This window comes from Tupaia chinensis, unplaced genomic scaffold (assembly GCF_000334495.1).
Source record: "Tupaia chinensis unplaced genomic scaffold, TupChi_1.0 Scaffold000489_1, whole genome shotgun sequence".
Classification (NCBI taxonomy): domain Eukaryota; kingdom Metazoa; phylum Chordata; class Mammalia; order Scandentia; family Tupaiidae; genus Tupaia; species Tupaia belangeri.
Window position 1 is genome coordinate 1,673,374 of NW_006160001.1, and position 6,477 is coordinate 1,679,850.

General features: G+C 35.7%; 1 protein-coding gene across 6 annotated transcripts in view; it reads left to right on the forward strand.

Annotated features, from left to right (window-relative positions):
- The window catches only part of RICTOR (RPTOR independent companion of MTOR complex 2), an 88,092-nt gene that overhangs the window by 72,318 nt on the left and 9,297 nt on the right, over positions 1-6,477 (forward strand). For 3 of the 6 annotated variants that reach the window (XM_006156301.3, XM_027774873.1, XM_006156302.3), the window contains 3 exons: positions 3,253-3,430; positions 4,132-4,216; positions 5,048-5,281. In XM_006156301.3, the coding sequence (XP_006156363.1) occupies positions 3,253-3,430; positions 4,132-4,216; positions 5,048-5,281 (497 nt within the window). Of the gene's footprint in view, positions 1-3,252; positions 3,431-4,131; positions 4,217-5,047; positions 5,282-6,477 lie in introns of those variants that run through there. The other 3 variants (XM_014590831.2, XM_014590832.2, XM_027774874.1) reach the window with 2 other exon arrangements.

The window sequence follows — 6,477 nt, forward strand, 5'->3', positions numbered from 1 at the left end:
ATTTTAGATGATAGCAAGCTAGTCAAAATGAATAGTTGAGATTTTACTTTTAAAATACATGCAAGAGCTGTGATACTGACCCACTTGGGAAAGTTCCAGGTTCATGTCTAGAGACCTCCCTGAGTATGCTAGGCATGTGTTTGCCCATAATCTGAGGCTGGCTGAGGCTGGAATGGTTAGTGGCTTCAAGACCCTGATTGATAAGGGTGCTCTCTTGCTGTCTTTGTGTGTGTGTGTGTGTGTGTGTGTGTGTTGCTCTGCTTCTCACTCTCTTGTTCATGGAAGAAAAAGTTTTTTAAAAGATATACCGCAATATTAAATTTGATTGATGGAAAAATTTTCATACCTATGCTTATTGTTATTGGACCAAATGCTTCTAGGTAACTTTCCTTTGTTTTTAATTATTTATTTATATTTATTTAAATAGTTTATAATATTATAATATATTTCAAGTACTTGGAATAGTGTCCGGTACACATTAAACACCGAATAAAACTTAGTTATCATCATCATTTTCATTGTTACTTAATATAACCCATCTAGTTCTTTTTTTTTTTTTTTCTTTTTTGCTATAGGGCACGTGTGCTCACCAGAAAAACAGAGACAGAAAGTGAGAAATCACCCCCCAGAGGGGATGGCCACGCCGTGATCCCTTGCAATCCCTTCCTCCATTCTCCTCTCGGTATCTTGGGCACACACGCACATGTGCCCGGTGTGAGTTTAAGCCACTGACTCTGGGACTTGAACCACTGTCAGCTACCTGGGAGTCCAGTAATATAGCCATTACACCAACTGCTACTCCCCCCATCTAGTTCTTAATATTAAATTATTAACATTAAGCAGTTTTTTTCAATAATACTTAACATATAGAGGGGTTTCTAATAGCAGGTAATAAATTATATCTCCTCTTGTGGGATTTAGTAAGTTATGCCATACTACCTCATTTACCTGGAACTCACTGGTTTGGAGAAGCTTATCATTTCAGAACAGAGTCAGACTAACCTCTTAATCGTTCATGATTACAAATCTATAGAGTAAACTTCATGAATTGTGAAATTTCTAGGCATCATCTACGTCTAGACTAGATTCATGGTTTATGTTTTTTAAAATACTACATTTTTAAACAGAGGAAATCGTTTTTCACAAAAAGGTTTCTATGAAACCCAGTATGTAGATTGCAGAGGAAATAGGAATCAGGGAAGATAATCTAATAATTCCTTCACCTCATTGTATTAGTTATTAAAGAGTTTTATGGAATCAAATAGCTAGAATAAAATTTGAGAACCATTGACTTCTTTTATGAAATTTAAAAATTTTAGTTAAGAGTGGTTTTTAGATGGAAATTATTAGAAACTAGGAATGGTTTTTGAAATGCTAATCATAACTTCTATTTATGAACCATTGTTTTTATATATTCTATAGCATAATTTTTTTTTATTTAGTACCAATCTACATTAGTATATTTTCAAAGACTTAGTCTTCCAAAGGTAATGTATATACAAATGGGGGTCATTGCATAGTACATTTTTACATAAAGCAGTTACCAGGTGATTATTTTAGCTTATCTAGTATGTGACTAAGGATCTACACGAAAAAGAGGTATCTTAAGGAAAAACACTATGGAATATTTGCTAATGAATTAGTTGTAAGGAATGCATTATAGGTACATCAGTGCTTTATATGGTGATATTATAATATTTATGTGATACTATTTTCCTGTCCTTTTCTATCTTCTATGTTGCATAAATCTTACATTGATATCTAAAGCATTAAAGTAATTACCACACAAAGGATGATAAGTAATTGATCTTGTTTTTTTCCCACAAATATAATATTAAGTAAAGTTAAGAGAGATATCCTTAGTTATATGATGCAAATCTTATCCTTAGTGGTATGATAGCAAATCTAGCAGTCTCCAGTGATTGCAAAGATAGTCCTTGGATCATATCTCTGACTTCTGAGGTCAGTTTCTTTTTTTTTTTTTTTTTTACTTTTAGATGTTGAAAGTTATTCTAATTGCCCAACTTCTCACCTTTGCTGGGGAGACCATGACAGTTTTTTTGGTAACAGTCAACATTATTGGTGACTCTTTTTTCTTTTTTTTTTTTAAGAGGTTTTTGCTATAGAGCGCATGCGCTCACCAGACAGAGAGAGAGAGAGAGAGACAGAGAGAGAGAGAGAGAGACAGAGAGAGAGAGAGAGAGACAGAGAGAGAGAGAGAGAGACAGAGAGAGAGAGAGAGAGACAGAGAGAGAGAGAGAGAGACAGAGAGAGAGAGAGAGAGACAGAGAGAGAGAGAGAGAGACAGAGAGAGAGAGAGAGAGACAGAGAGAGAGAGAGAGAGACAGAGAGAGAGAGAGAGAGACAGAGAGAGAGAGAGAGAGACAGAGAGAGAGAGAGAGAGACAGAGAGAGAGAGAGAGAGACAGAGAGAGAGAGAGAGAGACAGAGAGAGAGAGAGAGAGACAGAGAGAGAGAGAGAGAGACAGAGAGAGAGAGAGAGAGACAGAGAGAGAGAGAGAGAGACAGAGAGAGAGAGAGAGAGACAGAGAGAGAGAGAGAGAGACAGAGAGAGAGAGAGAGAGACAGAGAGAGAGAGAGAGAGACAGAGAGAGAGAGAGAGAGACAGAGAGAGAGAGAGAGAGACAGAGAGAGAGAGAGAGAGACAGAGAGAGAGAGAGAGAGACAGAGAGAGAGAGAGAGAGACAGAGAGAGAGAGAGAGAGACAGAGAGAGAGAGAGAGAGACAGAGAGAGAGAGAGAGAGACAGAGAGAGAGAGAGAGAGACAGAGAGAGAGAGAGAGAGACAGAGAGAGAGAGAGAGAGACAGAGAGAGAGAGAGAGAGACAGAGAGAGAGAGAGAGAGACAGAGAGAGAGAGAGAGAGACAGAGAGAGAGAGAGAGAGACAGAGAGAGAGAGAGAGAGACAGAGAGAGAGAGAGAGAGACAGAGAGAGAGAGAGAGAGACAGAGAGAGAGAGAGAGAGACAGAGAGAGAGAGAGAGAGACAGAGAGAGAGAGAGAGAGACAGAGAGAGAGAGAGAGAGACAGAGAGAGAGAGAGAGAGAGACAGACAGAAAAGTGACCTTTTTTATATTGATCTAAAACAACGAATATTTTAAAAAGCGTTTATGTAGAACTGCTTAATACTTGACTAGCTACTTGTCTTTTATGAAGGTAGGAGTGTAAGTTATTTCTTTCTATGATTAATATTTCAAATCAAGAAACTAATACAAATGTTTTATGGTATTACAGGTTCATGAAAGCGTTAAGCTATGCTTCCTTAGATAAAGAAGATTTATTAAGTCCTATTAATCAAAATACCCTGCAGCGATCTTCCTCCGTGAGGTCCATGGTGTCCAGTGCTACCTACGGAGGTTCAGATGACTACATTGGTCTTGCTCTCCCAGTAGACATCAACGATATATTCCAGGTAGCATCATAAGTTGCATTGTTTCCCTATAAATTGATTTAATCATTTTTCATATCCTGTAATTTTTCTAGAAATGATAATTTAGAGTGGACACAAGGGTGGAGTAAGAGGATTTTTACGGCAGTTTTTTTTTAATAGGAATTTTAACATGAAAATTATTTGGCCCTTTTCAATTACTCTATACTCTTTTACTTAGTATCTCCTTACTTAGAACATTATTTTTCCCTCTCTTCCCATAATAAATGGGTGTCTTATTTGTTTATCTGTATATTTTCTGTAGAAATTTTCAAATTCAAATGTTTTTTACTTTTATGGACTTATTTATTTATTTTTAATTCTTACTGTTTGTCCCATATAACAGCTACAGAGTATCCAGTCATAATCAGTAGCCCTAATCCTATGAGATACCCACAGATCTGTAGATGGTATCGAGTACAAAAGAATACACGTTTTTAGTCAGAAGTCTAATCTAAATAATGTTAAAATAATTATTTTTAAATCCATTCAATTCACCAGAATTGTGATAAGAATCTTTAGGTTGTTATTTTATCAAGTTTTGATAATTTAACTCTCAGTAAACTTTTCATTGTAGATTCTTATGCTATAGTAATCCTATTTTAATTATATTTTATTTATTTTGGTAATATTTATAGTTTGCTTCTTTTTATAGCAGGATTTACCATGATTTATATCTGTTTTAGGTAAAAGATATTCCATATTTTCAGACAAAAAACATACCTCCACATGATGATCGAGGTACAAGAGTGTTTGCCCATGATGCAGGAGGTAATTTATGGTCTTTGTTCTCATGAAACTCTTTTGTATATTAAAAACAAAGTTCTTAGATCTTTTTACTAGAAGGACAATGAAAATTCAGGTATACCCACTTTTAGGTCAACTTAAAAATTATTCCAAAATATTTGTTTTGAGTCAAATTAAAATGATTAAAACACCGATTTCTTTCTTTCTTTCTTTCTTCCTTCCTTTCATTCTTTCTTTCTTTCTTTCTTTTGTTTTTTCTTTTTTTGTGTTTGAGGGACTTAAAATGTTTTTCCAGTGAAGTACCCAGCCTCTCAAGAGATAAAACCAGATTTATTGTTTCTATTTTTTAAAAAGTAGTACATGGAAAATTTATAATATCAATACTTATAAGTTGAAAAAAATAGCTCTTTGCAGTAGAGAGAGAGGTAAAAATTTGCATGTGAATGACATAATGTCCCTTTGTTATGAACTGCTATATTTTAGTGAATATATGTATTTAAGCCACAGATTTTATAGCTTCATAATCTTGATTTTTCTTTATATTTACAGTTACTACTTTTTTTAAGGCAAATACTAAGGAATAATTGAAATTATGCATTCATTATAGTTTATTTTCCATTTTATATTGAAAACCTTGCATTAAAGTAGTATAATATAAAAATACCTGCTGATGAGTTAATTTCATAATTTAAATTTTTTCCTGCCTAGTTAAAATTAGATTTTGAATCATAAAAATGATTCTTGTTTCTTCCCTCATTTTCCTTCTTTAAAATTTCACATAGTTTAAAGCATCTTGAAGAAAGTATCATTGATCCTGTCTTTATCAGATTGTGTTTTATATTTACCTATGCACAGGTCTTCCATCTGGAACTGGAGGTCTTGTAAAAAACTCTTTTCACTTGCTACGACAGCAGATGAGTCTTACGGAAATAATGAATTCAATCCATTCAGATGCTTCTCTGTTTTTAGAAAGTACAGAAGACACTGGACTACAGGAGCATACAGATGATAACTGCCTTTATTGTGTCTGTATTGAAATTCTGGGTTTCCAACCCAGTAACCAACTAAGCGCGATATGTAGTCATTCAGGTGAGTAAATAGATCCTTCAGGATGAACACACCTGAATTTGAAACTGTTCTGATCACAGATCACCTACCAGTCTTGTTGATATTCCCTTCTTACTCCATTCTCATTACCTCAGCCTGTCATTCAGCATTTCTCAATTGCAGTGTTAGTATTTCAGCCGCTAAGTCTGATCCCCTCCATCTTTCATACTATTGCCTGGAAATAATATGTTGTATTTTTTTTTACTGACTCTTCATGTCCAACATACAAGACTTCCCATGATCTATCTGGAGGATTTTTTCACCATCTCTTAGTTGACATACCATTACTGACTGACTTTAAAGTTTTTGAACAAACATCTGTAGTAACTTTCAGGCTGCGGTTTAAAGAATAAACAGAAGCTTAGTGAAGAATGCAATAAAGAGATTTTTAGATAGAGGCAACAGCATGAGCAGAGGTTTACCACTGGAAACAAGAATGGGGTGTTGGAGAGACTAGAAGGACACTGTGTGAATGAAGCTCAGAAAGCAAGGGGGAAGGAGACACAAAACAAACTTAGGAAGATAAGTAGAGACCAGACCCTGCCCAGCCCATCTACCGCAGCATAAACATTACCTTGAGAGCTTGTTAGAAGTGTAGAATCTCAAGCTTTGTATTTATATTATCAGAATCTGCATTTTTACAAGACCTGTGTCATTCACATGCAGAGTAAGGTTTGGGAAGTACTACTGTGCTCACAGAGAGAGGGAGTGAGAGAGAGAGAGAAGGTGAGAAAGTAGGCCACCAGGTCCAGGACTAAAACCTTGATTGCCATGTGGGAGTCCAGCACCTTAACCACCATGCTACCTGCTGATCCCAATGGAATATTTCTTAATGAAAAGTGGAAAATAAGGGCCTCTAATGATAATATCCTTAATCTAGTATGTATAGTTTTGCCTTTAGTCATAGGCATTATGTTCCATATATAAGAAAAAATAGGTCCACCAGCTGTGCGTTTCCTCCATCCCAAGAGTTTTTGGTTTCTTTTATCCTGTCAGTTTATAAATAGCACTCTTATCCTGCCCATGTGTTTGCTGACATCTCTATTAAATACATGTAATTATCTCATTTAAAATGTTATTCACGGAACCAGCAGTTAGCGTAATGGCTATGTTGCTGGACTCCCACGTAGTTGACTGCGGTTCACGTCCCGGACCCGGTGACTTAAACTCACGCCCGG